Source organism: Chiloscyllium plagiosum, unplaced genomic scaffold, assembly GCF_037043375.1.
Source record: "Chiloscyllium plagiosum isolate Xiang-an unplaced genomic scaffold, Cpla_swu_hap1 HiC_scaffold_11, whole genome shotgun sequence".
Taxonomy (NCBI): domain Eukaryota; kingdom Metazoa; phylum Chordata; class Chondrichthyes; order Orectolobiformes; family Hemiscylliidae; genus Chiloscyllium; species Chiloscyllium plagiosum.
This window is the reverse complement of record NW_028270149.1, coordinates 81,239,650-81,256,819: the sequence shown is the minus strand read 5'-3', so window position 1 is coordinate 81,256,819 and position 17,170 is coordinate 81,239,650. Positions and strand designations below refer to the sequence as shown.

Genomic DNA, 17,170 nt, shown 5'->3' with positions numbered 1-17,170 from the left:
ATCATAGATTGCAGTGGTTTAAGAAGGTGGTTCACCACCACATTACTAAGGGCATTTGGGATAAACAATGAATATTGGCGGAGACAGTGGTGCCCACGTCCCTTGATCAATTTGTTCAGACTTGTTATGACACACCTCTGGGGAGGGGGGGGGGGGCGGTTAGAAATGAACCTTCTAGGTCAGAGGTTGGGGCATTACCACTGTCAAATGCCATGTGATAAGCTTTCATCAATGGATCAGAAAATGAATATTAATCCTGATAATTAATTACTTCTGATTCCATAACTCCAGTACGATCACCTTCCAGGCTTCAAAACTTGTGAAGTGTGTTTTATAAAAAAAAAGATTGAGAATAACTTCCTGGACCCATGCAGGAATATGAGTCCAAAATGCAGATATATGGAAATTAAAAGGTCTTGTGGTTTAAATCTGAACATGAATTACCTGTTTTCCAGGACTCACACATTCCTTTAAGAGGCAAAATGCAGCAAGAATATGTACATGGTTGTCTGACGAGAAGAGCACCTCCCAATGTATTGAATAAGGACAAACACTGTCGTAAGTCATTGGCCATTGGTACTTAAAATTAACACCAGCTGCAGGCCATACATTGGTTTCCTTGACTCAGAGGGAAACAACTTAAACATTTTTTGAAATAAAATAAGATCATAAGGCTATAAGAGATAGGAAGATCGTTATGCCTTTCAGCCCATCAAGTCTGCTCCACCATTCAATCATAGCTGATATGTTTCTCAACCCCATTCTCCTGCCTTCTCCCCGTAACCTATGATCCCCTGACTAATCAAGAACCTATCTTTCTGTCTTAAATATATTCAATGACTTAGCCTCCATAGTCTTCTGCAGAAATGAGTCCCACAGATTCACCACTGTGTGGCTGAAGAAATTACCCTTCATCTCAGCTCCAAAGCTTCGTACCATCACTCTGAGGCTGTGTCTCGGGTCCTTCGGGGAACATCTTCTCCACATCTACTCTATATAGGCCTTTCAGTATTTTGCAAGTTTCAATAAGATCCCTCTAATCCTTCTGAATCCCATCAAGTAGAAACACGAAGTCCTTAACTGCTCCTCCTATGACAAGCCATTCATCCCCATGATCCATCTTGTTAGCCTCCTCCTCCTCCAATGCCAGCACATCCTTTCTTAGATACAGAGCCCAAAACTGCTTGCAATTTGCCAAATGCAATCTGAATAGATCCTTTACAATCACAACAGTATATTCCTGCTCTTGCATTTTAAGCCTTTTAAAATAAATTCTAAAATTGCATTTGCCTTCCCAACACCCAACTGAACCTGCATATTCACATCAAGAAAATCCTGAACTAGGACTCTGAAATTCCTTTGTGCTTCTGATATCTGAAGACTTGCTCCATTTAGAAAATATTCTGCGCTCTACTTTTCCAACCAAAGTGCATAATCTCACACTTGCCACACTGTGTTCCATCTGCCACTTCTTCATCTACTCACCAAGTCTTTCTGCAGCCTCCCTACCTCCTCAACATTATCTGTCCCTCCACCTATCTCTGTTTAACACACACGTTGTTCTGAAACTTGTTGCTACTCTCACTCCCATTTGCAAAACCAATGATGTTTGAAATCTGCGTCCTGGTCCTGATCTTCGAATTTCCTTTCAGGCTCAAAATCCAGCATCCAATCTCATGACCCCTAATCCTAAGGGTCAAGGAGTGAATGTAAATCATTCGTTGTGTGACTGATGACATTGAATGAAGATTTTGAGAGAGCTGAGCCTGAGATGAAGACAAAGAGAAAAACTGAACTCTGTACCAGACAGTAGTAATGTAGGTAATGATAATAAAAGGTTGAAACTACCTTAGCTTCCCTACATCCACAGTCCAGGGAGAGTAAAGCAGCTGAGGATGACCAACAGGGGCAATACTAAAGGAGAGATGATTTTCTTTGAAGCATCTCTCTTGCCTGTAAGCAATTATTATTGACAATCCTTCACTTCAGTGACTCAATGACATGATCCTTGTAGCTGGATCCTGTCCAAGTCTCTCTGATGTACAATTACAATGAAGTTGGTTACTGAAAGCATTGGCTACTTTTCTTCTGACAGATCAACAGAATAAAATATGAACAGTCATGGAATGTCTCCAGTCAAAGTGAACACTGTACCTTTGGGAGTCCTGCTGCATGTTTCATCTGCTCCCCACCAACTGAAGCAGTCTGCCCATGGTAGGGGTGATTGGAAGGATGCAAATAGGTAGTACACACTGTAACCAATGATGCAGGCATAGGAAATGTTGGCAATTATGATCAGAAGGACCATGGTGACTCCAACACCTTAAAATTGAACAAAGGAAAAAGATCTTAGAAACAATACTGAAATAAAATTGTTCTCTTGAATTCAATTGCATGTATTTCCAACTAGAATATGTTTAATGTAATTTGAGAGAGAAAGAGGGAGATAGTGTTTTGAAATAAGGCAGCCATGGTTGTTTCTCTCCAGTCTGAACTTATAAAGTTGAAAATAAGCCATCAACTTTATTTTCCCTGCTCTTGAATTTAAGCACAGGTCATCCTCAGAGTTCAGAAATTATGATAAAGTTACAGACAATTAGGTTCAGAATCTAAACAGGAATTGGACAAGAGAATATTATTCTGTTGTTACAACTATCCCTCTAGTATTGCCATTGTCTTAGTGGGTGTTAAATTTGGTCAGCATTTCCAACAATCTTCAGCTAAAATTGTTGAGTGGATGATCCACCTTGGCCTCCTCCAGTGGTCGCCAGCATCACAGATGCCAGTCTTCAGCCAAATTAATTCACTCCACTTGGTGTCAAGAAACAGTTAGAGTCACTGCATAGTGTAAGGGATTTGGGCCCTGACAGCGTTACAGCAATAGTACTGAAGAGTTGTGCTCCAGATCTCACCAGTCCCATTGCCAAGCTCTTACAGTACAGTAAGATCACTGGCATATACCTAACAACATGAAACATTGATCAGATATGTTCTGGACACAAAAGCCAATTACTGCCCTAACAGTCCACTCTCTCAATCATCTGAAACAACATACTCAGTGACACCCAACTTGTGTTCCTCCAGGGTCACTCAGTGCCCGACCTTGTTACAGCCTTGGTTCAAACAAAAGAGCTGGATTCCAGAGGTATGGTGGAAGTGACAGCCCTTGACATCAAGGCCACATTTGCCCATGTGTGGCATCAAGGAGCCTGAGCAAAACCGAAATTAATGAGTGTCAAGGGACAAACTCTTCACTTGTTCGAGTCATACCTGGAACATTGAAGGATGGATATGGATGCAGGAGGCCAGTCATCTCAGCTCTAGGACATCTCTGCAAGAGTTCATCAGGTTAGTGTCTGAGGCCCAACCATTTCTAACTGTTTCATCAATGATCTTCCCTCCACCATAAGGTCAGAAGTAGGAATGTTCACAATGATTGCACAATGCTCGGCAATATTCGCAACTCCTCAGACACTGATGCAGTCCTGAACAATATCCAGGCTTAGGCTGACAAGTGGCAAGTAACATTCATACCACCCAAATGCCAGGCAATGACCATTTCCAACAAGAGACAATCTAACCACTGCTCCGTGATATTCAATGGTGTTACCATCAATGAATACCCCCACAATCAATATCCTTGTTGTCACCATTAACCAGAAACTCAACTGGACTTACTATACAAACACAATGGTGACAAGAGCTGGTCAGAGGCTAGGAATACTGTAGGAGTAACTCACCTCCTGTCTCCCCAAGCTTGTTATCATCTACAAGGCATAAGTCAGGAGTTTAATGGAATATTCCTCACTTGCCTGCTCCAAGAGCATGCCAGAAGTTTGACTCCCTTCAGGACAAAGCTGCTTACTTGATTGGCAAAACATCTACAAGCATCCATTCCCTTCACACCGATACACAATTGCAACAGTGTATGCTACCTACAAGATGCACTGCAGAAATTTACCAAGGCTCCTTTGAAAGTGCCTTCCAAACCCATGACCACTTCCATCTAGAAAGACAAAGGGCAGCAAATACAGGGGAATACCACTATCTGCAAATTCCCCTCTAAAACGATCACCATGCTGACTTGGAAATATACCATTGATCTTTCACAGTCACTGGGTCAAAATCCTGGAATTCCTTTCCAAAGGGCATTGTAGGGAAACCTACAGCACATAGACTGCAGAGGTTCTAGAAGGCAGCTCATCGCTACTTCTCACGAGTAACTAGCGATAGGCAATAAATGCTGGCCCAGCCAGAGAAAACAAGTTCCTTGAACGAATAAGAAAAAAGCTCATTGAAGAACAATCTTAGCAGGACTTATACATTTAATGGTAAGGTCTTGGGGAGTGTTGCTGCACAAAGAGACCTTGGAGTGCAGGTTTATAGATCCTTGAAAGTGGAGTCGCAGGTAGATAGGATAGTGAAGAAGGCTTTTGGTATGCTTTCCTTTATCAGTCAGAGTATTGAGAACAGGAGTTGGGAGGTCGTGTTGCGGCTGTACAGGACATTTGTTAGGCCACTGTTGGAATATTGTGTGCAATTCTGGTTTCCCTCCTATCGGAAAGATGTTGTGAAACTTGAAAGGGTTCAGAAGAGGTTTACAAGGATGTTGCCAGGTTTGGAGGATTTGAGCTATAGGGAGAGGCTGAACAGGCTGGGGTGTGGGAGTCCAGAACTAGAGGGCATAGGTTTAGGGTGAGCAGGGAAAGATATAAAACCTAACAGGCAACTTTTTCATACAGAGGGTGGTACATGTATGAAATGAGCTGCCAGAGGAAGTAGTGGAGGCTGGTACAATTGCAACATTTTAAAGGCATTTGGATGGGTATACGAAAGGAAGAGTTTGGAGGGATATAGGCCAAGTGCTGGCAGGTAGGGCTAGATTGGGTTGGGATATCTGGTCTGCATGGAAGGGTTGGACCGAAGGGTCTGTTTGCATGCTGTACATCTCTATGACTCTATGACTGTATAACTTGGCACCATTGATAAGTACCAGAGTTGGTTTTAGCTCCTTCCTCGTTTCTTCAATGTCTATTTCATTTGAGGGTTTAATCCCGCACCTGATGTCCAAGTGAGCATTCTTCAACCTAAAACCTAACCACTGAAACATTGAACTCCATCAACTATAAACTCGCTGGGCCCAGACTTGACCCAATGTGTAGTATGCACCTTGGTATTTTTTTTACCAAGGATTGGGAATCAGTGACAGGATCCTTGGTTTGTGTTTTCTAACTTAACCTGAGGGCACAGGTTCAGCTCCAGAGTTCTCACTGCAGCTCATAACTGGCTGCATTGCTAACCCATATCTTATGATTTAGCTTTTATTTAATTCAAAGGAGAACAGCAACTGCTGGTGTGAGTTTATCTTCAGCGGGATGTTTTACCAGATGTGGCAATGCTTATGTGATCCCCCATAACATAAGAAACTGCGTGTGAATATCATAGGATTGAAGAGACTGTCTAACATTTGTTACAATTAACTATTACAAACAAGTGTTACACTCCTAAGGCAAAATCGCATTTGGGCTGATATTTTACAACAGAATAAGGATAACTTTTCCAAAACAGATACACATGATTGTGCAGAGGCACATGGAATTAATTTGACAATTATGCACACAGGTAAGACAGAGTTTAAAGATTAATGCTTCAAAATTCAATGAAATGTTTTGAAAGTTTGGCAACTTTTCCTGACTTGGTGGATGTATGTCCACCTGGAAAGGTACGCATTGATCCCTGTTGCACTTGTTTGACAACTTGGTTAGTTGCTGCTGGTTGCTATTAATTAACCCTACCACACAACATCATCAGAGGGTTCAACTCTCAATCTCTTCATGCATGATTGGTCTGTCATAAATTGTTCAGAGCTGGCTTCTGTTCCTTTATCATGTAATATCATGAGCTGCAATACATTTCTGTGACCTGGGCTGGTTGCATATTTTAGAAACCTTTGCTGGTATCCAAAAATTTGTATTTCTAACTCTCAATCTCTGCCCAGTGAGCAATTTTGGAGATTCTGTACTTGGGACACCAAATAACCTAAAAATACCGCCATTGTGTCAGTGACACTTGTACTCATTTTGCTGCTAATTCACCAAAAAATAGGTGATTTAGAGAAGTAATCTGTCACAAGGAAGTAATCTCCCCATGCAATACGAACAGGTCTGTTGCTACTTTGCTGAAGGATTGGATGAAATATCATATGGGTATAGAGTCTCCCACTGTTTATATATTGTATTCGTGAGTCATTGAATATCCCGATCCATCCCTGGTCAGTACATAGATTGTCATGCCAATCATTTTGAACTTTCAATACTCATGCGTCCTGTGGTAACATGGACATGATTTGAAACTGCGCCCAATGACAACAATTCACATTGTCCAAAGTATAACATGTCAGCCTTGAGAGCACATTTAATTTCATAGCTTAGGTGATCATGGTGCAGATCAGGATGAATATCTTTGTATTTTGGATAAGCTGTTCTATAAATCATATGCAATCATCTTGGCTACCTGGCTTAATTCCTACTTCAAAGTTATAATTTTGTCAATTCTTGACTAATTCAATTGTACCATATGTGACTTGTTCTGCCATGGTGGGTGTGGTTTGAATGTCATGATTTGAGACTGCACTGAGATCTGTACATACTGGTAACCATGTATCTGTTAGACTAAATATTTCGGGAAACCACTGGGAGTTTGCACATTGGCACTCATTGGCAATACATACAATTGTTGATCTGCTGTCTCCACTGAGAGATGATCTCTCATAGCCTGTACCATGGAACATTACTTGCTCAGGTGCATGTCATTGAGGCCATATAGTGGTTACATGGTAACACTAACTCCGGTGTTGATTTTAGCTTTTATCTTGTATCACACTGCCTTCTCAGGACACATGATATTAAAGAGCTCCTGATTGCTTTCTACTCCCAACACAGAGTGTGAGATTAACATCATGTAAAGCCTGCTTATTTTCTAAAATTTGCCTTTCATTTGGTTGACTCTGAGCCTCATCGATGTGGTTGCCTTGGTGCACCTTGGTAACAGTTTCCTTGTTGCTGATGATTTGTTATTACTCTATACTGTCATGTTAGTCGCTTGTGGTTTATTGTAAGGGCCTGACTTGGCTTTTGAAAACAGATTTCCTGCACATAGCCATGTCCCTTGATGCTACAGATATCAAAAAGTAGAGCATGGACTTTGGAGAAGTCCAACAAACAAGTGCTATTGGAGCTTTTATTGGGTTTCTGTGCTTTACTGATCATTGCAATAATATTAGTTGCACCTAAAGCATGTAACTGTTGCTGGCCTGCCACTACATCTTCATATTTCTGTCTATCCTCAAGGAATATGTCAAGACTGTGGCCCTTCTTATGGCACAAATGTTTCTTCCAACTGACTGTAATTCATGTGGATGTGATAATTAACTCATTAATATTCTCTGGCCGTTCCTCTTCAGTAAAGTCACACTCGTGCCCTTTGCTATAGCATCCTCCAACAAACTGGTGAATAGTCTTTTGAGGATTCTTGTCTATTTGAAATGATGTGGAGTCTGTTCATCCTGAAGTGAATTCTTATCTTGATCTGCTCTTCAAGATCTTTCCAAATCATTTCCAGACTTTCCTGATCGACCCCAGAAAAACTGGACATGTTAATAATGTGAAGCTCCTCCTTGTCAAGTCATAAAATCCCTACGGAGTGGAAGCAGGCCATTCAGCTCATCGAGTCTGCATGATTCTCTGAACAGCATCCCACCCAGAACCACTCTCCTACCCTATCCCTGGAACCCTCCATTTCCCCTCGCTAATCCACCTAACCTACACATCCCTGGATGCTATCAGCAATTTAGCACAGCCAATCCACCGAACATGCACATCTTTGGACCGTGAGAGGAAACCCAAGCACCTGACGGGACTCATCTCAAACGGGCAGAATGTGTAAACTCCACATAAATCCGGATCCCTGGCAATGTAAGGCCACTGTGCCTCCCTGAGTTCTGACAAGATTTTTAAGAGTTCTTTTCGTGGACTCACCTAGACCTTGATCTGCAAAATAGACCTGCATGAAGTTTTGGAACAGTAAATTCAGTGAAGGTGTTGCTGGATGCCAAATCCATGCCAGTTTTGTTGCTATCCATGAGTTGGCCTTTACAAAAGCACCAGCTTTTGCTGTGTGTCTCTGATATTTTTGTCTCTCCAAATTATACTGCTCTTTCCTTAAGAACAAAGACGTTTGTAATTGTTGTTATGAAAGAGTGTCATTATGTATTAACTGCCATCAACAGAGCTTTCTAGGTTTCAAGTTTTCTGTAATGCACTGGCCTTTGTCCCAGCTCAAGGGCATTCTTTAGCCATTTAATTTTTTTTATTACCAAGGAAATCTTAGAAATGTATTTTATCTTGAAAGAATTTGCATCCTAATGAAAATTAGAAATATGTTCCATTGTTCTCGTGCTTAATGCTCCATCTACAGATGTGTACAACTGTCTGTACTCTGAAAAACTGATGCTGTTTAAGGATAACGAACTTCTCCCTATTCCAAACTGTCTGCTTCCAAAGTCATGCTGGTCATCAATTTGTTTTCTAAATCTGTACCTCTACGATGTCTATAATTGATAGTAACTCCTGTTGCTATGGTGTGAGTTTGCCTCCACCGGGGTGTTTTACCAGATGTGGCACTGCTTTTGTTATCTCCAACAATGTCAGAAAATGGGCATGATATTGTGGTATTGGTCAACCCAACAGACATTCATTGCATTGCTCAAGCATATACATTTCTGAGCTAGTAGTATGCTATTAGTTTACAATAGATGGGCATGTTACTAGTCAAGTTTCCTGGAGATGGTGGTGTAGTGGAGGAGACACTGGCTTGGTAGTCAAGAAGCTCAGGTTAATGTTCAAGGGACATGGGTTCAAATCTCACCATAGCAACTTGATATAATTTACAAGGGAAGCACATTGGCTCAGTGGCTCGCACTGCAGCCTCACAGCGCTAGGGACCTGAGTTTGATTCCAGCCTCGGGCGACTGTCTGTGTGGAGTTTGCATATTCTCCCTGTGTCTGTGTGGGTTTCCTCCAGGTGCTCTGGTTTCCTCCCATAAAACAAAGATGGGTTGGCCATGCTAAATTGTCTGTTGTGTTAGTCAGAGGGAAATGGATCTGGGTGGGTTACTCTTTAGAGGGTCTGTGTGGTCTTGGTGGGCCCAAGGACCTCTTTCTGCACTGTAGGGAATCTAATCTAATCATTCTTTAAATGATCCAAGGAAAGATTGATTCTGAAAAAACAACGAGATTTGGAGTCAACCATCCCGGTGAAATGAACACAATCACAATCACTCGCATTTAATGAATAAGAAACAAAACTAACATCAGTGTTAATCATTGACATATCTTGGTGTAACATAAGAAAGTTTTCAAAGAGATTGACAGCAAGACTTATATACACTCCCATTTAATCACTCAATTATAACTAGTTTATTAATATGAATTAAACATCAAAATGCATTGAAATTGTTCCTGAGTTTTAATTATTCAATAATCTCTAACCTTGTAACATTGGTACAGATTTCCACACTGCAACAGGCCCGAGGCTGGCAAACTGCCCAAAGGAAGATTCCAAGAAAAACATTGGTATCCCAACAAGACCCAGCATGATCGAGTAGGGAATAAGAAATACACCTGGAAAATAGAATAAAAATGTGAAACAGGATCCGTGGATGTGAATTCTCAACATACTCTGCAGTTTCAAGTGGATGGTTACAACAACTTTGTATTAACAGAGAAATTGGCCTAATCTTTATAATCTCTCCTCATAACCAAACCCCTAAAGTCCAAGTTATCATTCTTGTAAAACCATGTTGTACTCCCTCCAAGGCCAATATATCCTCCCTGAGATGTAGTGCCCAGATCTTCCCACTGTACTTCAATTGTGGTCGAACCAGGGTTTTGTTTATCTGCAGCATACTGTCTACATCCTTGTATTCATGTCCTCGAGGTGGAAAAGCCAGATTCCATTAGCTTTCTTCATTATTTACGGCACCTGTTTGTGGTACTTTAAAGGTCAATGCACCTGAAACCCCAAGTCTCTTTTGGCATCCATTGTGTTTACTTTATGCCATCTAGGAAGTATCCTGGTCGATACTATATCGGTCAAAATGGATAACCACACACTTGCTTACATTGAACTTCATCTGCTACATTTTTGCCCAATTACTGAGTCTATCAAGAGCCCTCTGTAATTTTATGCTGTTGACTACATTGTCTACAACGCCCCCTAACTGTGTGTCATCAGTAAATTTGGATATATGACTTTCTATGTTATTATCCTAGTTGTTAATAAATAATATGAATAATTGAGACCCTAACACAGATCCTTACGGGGACACCACGGGTCACATCCTGCAAATTTGAGAACCTACTCATTATCCTTACTTTCTGTCACCTGCCACTCAACCAATTTCTGAACTATATAAGTAATTTGCCCTCAATTCCATCAGCCTCTACCTTAGTTAATAAGCTCTTATGTGCAATTTATCGCATGCCTTCTGAAGTCCATACAAACAACAACCATAGCATTCCCCTGTCCACTATCTTAGTTATGGCTTCAAAAAATTAAATGAGGTTTGTCAGGCATGACCTACTGTCATTAATCAATTCTGACTGTCCCTGGTTAACTGAAAAAATTTGAAGTGCTCAGTTATTTTATCCTTAATTAGAGACACCAACCAGCGCCCCAGCACAGATGTTAGGCTAACTGGTCTGTAAATCCCTGAATTTCCTCTTTCGCCCTTGTTCAAAAGTGGAATAATGTCTGCAATTCTTCAGTCCAATGGGACAACTCCTGTATTGAGGGAACATTGAAAGATTACTAAGAGTAAGGTTAATTAGTAAGAGCAGAGTAGTAATCCCAGGATTGCTATTGGTGCCATTGTCTAGTGGAGCTAGGAACGGAGAGTGAGTGCAGCTAAACATGTAGCTGCAGAGCTGGTATAGGAGGGAGGGCTTCAGGTATGTGGACCTTCTGCGGAAGGTGGGACCTGTACAAGGAGGATGGGTTGCACCTGATCTTGAGGGGCACCAATATCCTGGGCAGGAGGTTTGCTAGAGATCTTCGGGGGGGTTTAAACTAGTTTGGCAGGGGGATGGGAACTGGAACTATGGATCAAAGGATGCGGATGCTGGTGAACAGGCAGATACAGCATGCAGAGAGACTGTGAGGAAGGATAGGCAGTTATTAGAGCAAAGCTGCAGTCAGTGTGATGGATCTATTTTAATGCAAGAAGTCTCAAGAATAAGGGTGATGAACTTAGAGCATAGAGCTACAATGGAGCATGGAGTTTCTTGAAGCTACAATGTTGTAACTATTACGGAGGCTTTGATATCACAGGGGCAGGAATGGTTGCTGAATGTTCCGGGATTTAGATGTTCCAGTAGGAACAGAGATGGAGGTAAAATAGATGGGTGGATGGCATTGCTAATAAGGGACAGTATAATAGTTGTAGAAAGGGAGATCGTAGGGGATGGTTTGTCCACTGAGTCATTATAAGTGGAAGTCAGAAACAGGAAAGGAGCAGTCACTTTATTGGGAGTTTTCTAGAGATTCCCAATAGCAACAAAGGCATGGAGGAGCAGATTGTGAGGCAGATTTTGGCAGGGTGCAGAAGTAACAAGTTTGTGTCAGGTGACTTCAACTTCCCTAATATTGACTGGAACCTCCTTAGTGCAAATAGTTTGGATGCAGCAGATTTTGTCAGGTGTGTCCAAGAAGGATTCCTGATTAAATATTTAGCGAGGCCAACTAGAGGGGAGGCCATTTGGATTTGGTGCTTGGTAACAAACCAAGCCAAGTGATAGATCTCGTGGTGGGAGAACATTTCTGTTATAGTGATCACAACTCCCTGACCTTTACTATCGTCATGGAGAGGGATAGGAGCAGATAGTATGAGAAAGTATTTAGTTGGGGAAGGGGGAAATTACAATGCTATTAGGCAGGAACCGTGGATCATAAATTGGGAGTAGATATTCTCAGGGAAATGTACATCAGAAATGTGGAGGTTGTTTAGGGAGAATTTGCAGCAAGTGCGGGTAGGGCCAATCAGGGATAGTGAAGGGAACTTGTGCCTGCAGTTGGCGTTTGGGGAGGTCTTCAATGAATACGTTGTTTGAGTATTCACTAGGGAGAGGGACCTTATTGTTTGTGAGGACAGCGTGAAACAGACTGATATGCTCAAACAGGTTGATGTTAAGAAGGAAGATATGCTGCAAATTTTGAAAAACATGAGGATAGATAGATCGCCTGGACCAGATGGGATATACCCAAGGTTGCTGCAGGAAGTGACGGAAGAGATTGCTGTGCCTAAAGTGTTATGACACAGCGGTGAACATCTCTCTTCATTAAACCAAACACCCAGAGAAGCTCACCTCACCTCATATTTCCATTATTTCAAGAAAATAACATCAATTCATTCTTTAACTCTAAAAGGGAACATCAAGCAACAAATATTCACAACACTAAGGCCCCGTTTCCCTTAACTGCTTAATACCTGCCTCCAATGCTATAATATACTGTTCCAATAAAACATTTATTAAAATTACATCAAATCCATTTCAAAACCTTTGGTGTCTTTCTTCTTCCGGCTGAAGATCTCACTGGATCATCTTCTTTCTTGTTACTGTTAAGATGTTTCATATGAAAAGGTACCTTTGATACAGAGTATTTCAATGTCTTGGGTCTCTCTCTCTCTCTCGATGGCAGTTGCTCTGTCTGATTTTCAAAATGACTGCCTTTTTTATATTCCCCCGACATTGGATCATTAGTTTGATGTTGATAAAACAATAAATTCAAACTGGATTGGGTTTTAGTATCCTGGGGCATAATTTAAACTGTTAGTTTAAATTGGAATTGTTGCCAAAACAGCAAACAGTTCAAGTATCCATTTCACAGCCAAATGTTATATATTTTCAATTTTCCAGTACATTCTGAGACTGCTCGTCAAATCATATGACAGGTGCTTGTAAGCTCTCAGTGCAGAACAGCATTCACTCTTTCTTAAAGATACAGGACATGCCTTCAACTTCACAACAGAAGTAGTGATCTTCGCATGCTCACTGGCTACTGGAGTAGTACCAGATGATTGGAGGGTGGCAAATGTTATTCCCTTGTTCAAAAAAGAGGATATGGATAACCCTGGGAATTACAGACCAGTCAGTCTTACATCACTTGGTATTTGGGTGATAGTAAAATGTAGGATATGTAGGTTAGTTTGATCTTAGAATATGATAAAAGGTCCGCGCAACATAGAGAGCTGAAGAGCCTATCCTGTTCTATGTTCTATCTGTGTATGACTGTGTGCGTGAGGAGTTAGAAGGGGAATAGAGCTTCAGTAAAGTTATATGTTGATATTTGCCAGTTGTTCATCTGGGGTTGGAATACATTATGTCCTTATCTATTAATTTATTTATCAATCATAGATAGCAGTAGACAATCTTTAAGAATCACTGATTGACGATAAATTCAACCTTTACATTATAATATCAGTGTTTGGCACTTGTGCCTGGTAGATGATATACAGGCTTTGTGGAGTTAGGGGCGAGTTACATGCTGCAATATTCCTAAACTCTGACCTGCTCTTGTAACCAGAGTATTATATATAAATATGATGAGTCTAGTTCAGTTTCTGGTCAATGGTAACCCCAGGCTGTTGACAATGGGAGATTTAGTAATGGTCATGAGAATGAATTTCACAAAATAATGGCTGGATTCTTTCTTGTTGGAGGGGGTCATTTCTGCCAAGTGTGACATGAATGTGCTTGCCACTTGTTATCCCAAATCTGCATTTGAACATGGGCTGCTTCAGTATCTGAAGAAGGGCTAATGCCCGAAACGTCGATTCTCCTGTTCCCTAGATGCTGCCTGACCTGCTGCGCTTTTCCAGCAACACATTTCCATCTCTGATCTCCAGCATCTGCAGACCTCACTTTCTCCTGCTTCAGTATCTGAGCAATTGTGAATGGTGTTGAGGATTGTGCAACCATGCACTTTCCTGGGGGCCAGAGAAGTGTTTGTTCCTTGATACCCATTGATTCCAGTTTTGCTAGGGCTCCTGGATGTCACACTCAGTCAACTGTGGCCTTGATGTCCACGGCTGTCACTATCTGGAGTAGAGTGGTGCTGGAAAAGCACAGCAGTTCAGGCAGCATCCGAGGAGCAGTAAAATCGATGTTTCGGGCAAAAGCCCTTCATCAGGAATACAGCTGTATTCCTGATGAAGGGCGTTTGCCCAAAACGTCAATTTTACTACTTCTCAGATGCTGCCTGAACTGCTGTGCTTTTCCAGCACCACGCTACTCCAGAATCTGGTTTCCAGCATCTGCAGCCATTGTTTTTACCCAGGGCTGTCACTATCACCTCCCCTCTGGAATTCAGCTCTTTTGTCCATGTTAGAACCAAGGCTGTAATGAGGTCAGGAGCTGAGTGGCCGTGGCGGAATCCAAACTGGGCATCACCAAGCAGGTTATTGCTGAGCATGTGCTGCTGGATAGCATTGTTGATGACACCTTCCATCACTTCACTGATCATCGACAGTAGACGGATGGGGTGTAATGGGCCGGGTTGGATTTGTCCAGCTTTTTTTTGTATGCAGGGCATATCTGAGCAATTTTCACAATGATGAGTGGATGCTGATGTTGTAACTAAACTCAAAGAGCTTGGCTCGGGGTGCAGCAAGTTCTGGAGCACAGACCTTCAGTACTATTGCCGGAATGATGTCAGGGCCCATAGTTTTTGCAATATCCAGTGCATTGAACTGTATCTTGTTATCTCATGGAGTGAATCAAATTGGCTGAAGGCTGGCATCTGTAATGTTGGGGACAACTAGAGCGGACTGGGATGGATCATCCACTCAACCCTTCTTGCTGAGAATTGCTGCAAATGTTTCAGCCTTACCTTTTGCACTGATGTGTTGGGCTCTTCTACCATTGAGAATGGGGACATTTGTGGAGCCTCCTCATCCAGTGAGTTGTTTAAATGTCTACCACCATTCATGATTGGATGTGGCAGGACAGCAGAGTCTGGTTCAGACTGATTAGTTGCTTAGCTCTATCACATGCTGCTTATTGTGTTTGGCATGCAAGTAGCCCTGTTTAGTAGCTTCACTAGCTTGACACCTCATGTTTAGGTATGTCTAGTGCTGTTCCTGACTCCCCATCTTCACTGTCCATTGAACCAGGCTGATCCCCAGCTTGATGGTAATGCTTGAGTGGGAGAGATGCTGGGCCATGAGTTTGCAGATTGTGCTGAAGTACGCTGCTGTTACTGATGATGGCCCACAGTGCCTGAAGTCTTGAGTTGCTAAATCTGCTTGAAGTCTGTCCCATTTAGCTCAGTGACAGTGCAATACAACAGGATGGATGGTATTCTGAATGTGAGGGTGGAACTTCATCTCCACAAGGACTGTGCAGTGTCACTCATACCAATACAACCATGGACTGATGCATCTGCAGCCAGCAGATTGGTGAGGATGAAGTCAAGTAAGTTTTACCCTCCTATTGGTTCCCTCATCACTTACCATAGACCCAGGGTAGCAGTGTTGAATTTCATCAGCTATTCCCTGGACCACTCTCCCAAACCATCTAAATCTTTCTGCAGCCTCCCCACCTCCTTAGTACTACCTGCCTGTCCGCCTAACTTCGTATCATCGGCGAACTTCGCCAGAATGCTCCCTGTCCCTTCATCCAGATCATTAATATATAAAATGAACAGCTGTGGCCCCAACACTGAACCCTGCAGGACCCCACTTGTCACCAGCTGCCATTCCGAAAAAGAACCTTTTATCCCAACTCTCTGCCTTCTGTCAGACAGCCAATCCCCAATTTATGCCAGTAGCTCACCTTGAACACCATGGGCCCTCACTCAGCAGCCTCCTGTGAGGCACCTTATCAAAGGCCTTTTGGAAGTGTACATAGATGACATCCACTGGGTTTCCCTGGTCTAACCTACTTGTTACCTCTTCAAAGAATTCTAACAGGTTTGTCAGGCATGACCTTCCCTTACTAAATCCATGCTGACTTGTTCTAATCTGACCCTGCACTTCCAAGAATTTAGAAATTCCGTCCTTAACGATGGATTCTAGAATTTTACCTACAACCAAGGGTAGGCTCATCGGCCTATAATTTTCCATCTTCTGTCTTGATCTTTTTTTGAACAAGGGGGTTACAATAGCAATTTTCCAATCATCTGGAACTTTCCCTGACTCCAGTGATGTTTGAAAGATCACATTCAGTGCCTCGGCTATTTCTACAACTCAATCCTCAGTCGATTGGCGAGGATGAAGTCAAGTAAGTTTTTCCCTCCTGTTGGTTTCCTCACCACCTACCACAGACCCAGTGTAGCAGCGAAGTTCTTTAGGACATAACCACCTTGATCAGTAGTGCTACTGCCGAGCCAGTCTTGATAGTCAATGTTGAAATCCCCCACCTAGAGGACATGTTGTGCCTTTGCCACCCTCAATGCTCCCTCCAAGTTTGTTCAGCATAGAGGAATACTGATTCATCAGCTGACGGAGGATGGTATGTGATAATCAGCAGGACCTTTTTGCCCCCTGTTTAACTTGAAGCCATGAGACTTCAAGGGTCTGGCATCAATTTTGAGGACTCCCACGGCAACTCCCTCCTGACTGTTCACTAGCTAGACAGGATGTCAGCTGGGCAGAAGGTCAGATTGACAGTAGAGGCCAGTGGTCAGTTCTGTCGAGGGTGTGGAGTCACAGACAGACAGGACAGGGAAGAAGGCTTTTGGCATACTGGCTTTCATCAGTCAAGGCACTGAGTATAGAAGTTGGGAAGTTATGTTGCACTTATACAGGTCGTTGGTGAGGCCACATTTGGAGTGTTATGCTCAGTTTTGGTCTCCTTGCTATAGGAAGGATGTTATTAAACTGGGAAGAGTTGAAGAAATTTTCAGGGATGGTGCCAGGGTGCAATGGTCTGAGTTATAGGGAGAGGTTGAACAACCTAAGACTTTTTTCTTTAGAGCTTAAGAGATTGAGGAGAGTTCTTATAGAAATGTATAATATCATGATAGGCATGGATAGGGTGAATGCACTCTGTTTTTTTTCCAGAATTGGGGAATCGAGGACAGGAGGGCATCAGTTTAAGGTTAGAGGGGAAAG

The 17,170-nt window shown here is 42.2% G+C and overlaps 1 protein-coding gene across 1 annotated transcript in view; it reads right to left on the bottom strand.

Moving 5' to 3' along the window:
- LOC148148854 (sodium- and chloride-dependent neutral and basic amino acid transporter B(0+)-like) overlaps positions 1-17,170 on the bottom strand; it is a 51,316-nt gene that overhangs the window by 30,131 nt on the left and 4,015 nt on the right. The window contains exons 3-4 of the mRNA XM_087992241.1: positions 9,549-9,680; positions 2,155-2,322 (exon numbers count right to left, since the gene is read on the bottom strand). Of these exons, the coding sequence (XP_087848367.1) occupies positions 2,155-2,322; positions 9,549-9,680 (300 nt within the window). The remainder of the gene's footprint in view (positions 1-2,154; positions 2,323-9,548; positions 9,681-17,170) is intronic.